Here is a 639-nt window from a genome sequence, read left to right on the forward strand (position 1 = left end):
CCCCCCCCCCCCCCATTTAGTTTGGTGGCCTAGAAACCCAAAACTCGGCCACATCGTCTCACATGTGGAATGGTTTGAAAGAGCAGGTTTTGCGAGTTCCAAATCAGTTTTTAGATTTAAAAAAAGTTGATTTAGAAGTGAGTTACGGTCAATTTAGTTTGGTGGCCTAGAAATCCGAATCTAGGCCATATCGTCCCAAATTTGAAGTGGCCATAACTCGCTTCAAAATCGATATCTTTGAAATCTGAAAACTGGTATGGAACTCTGAAGACTTGCTTTTTAGAACAATATAGACCATGGCCTAGTTTTCACAAAATTTGGATTTCTAGGCCACCACCTTAAAATTGCCGGCTGTCGGCTGTGAACCTCAGTTCTTTCGAAAATAAGCGAACTCTGGGAAGTACAGTAACCATACAGATCGCGGTGGCCCTATTTTCGACAACCACACATCCTTCTACCGTAACCCCGCATTACTGTAGAAGGATATGCCTACAGTAAGCCCAGGGCTACTGTAGCTACTAGCGCTACAGTAAGCCTGGCTACAGTAACCTTGGGTTCCTTGAATTACTGTAGCCCAAACATTTTGAATCTGAAATTTTTCGAATTCTGGAAATTCCAAGAATCTTAAATTGTTTTTAA

The 639-nt window shown here is 42.1% G+C and overlaps 1 protein-coding gene across 1 annotated transcript in view; it reads left to right on the forward strand.

The window, feature by feature from the left end:
• Cbr-gop-3 overlaps positions 1-130 on the forward strand; it is a gene marked incomplete at both ends in the record, with an annotated part of 4,600 nt that extends 4,470 nt beyond the window's left edge. Inside the window, one exon of the mRNA XM_002642741.2 lies at positions 1-130. This exon is cut by the window's left edge and continues 257 nt beyond it. Coding sequence (XP_002642787.2) covers positions 1-130 — 130 coding nt within the window.
• Between the last annotated feature and the right edge of the window lie 509 nt (positions 131-639).

This window comes from Caenorhabditis briggsae (assembly GCF_000004555.2).
Source record: "Caenorhabditis briggsae complete genome, chrIII, whole genome shotgun sequence".
In the NCBI taxonomy this organism is placed as follows: Eukaryota; Metazoa; Nematoda; class Chromadorea; order Rhabditida; family Rhabditidae; genus Caenorhabditis; species Caenorhabditis briggsae.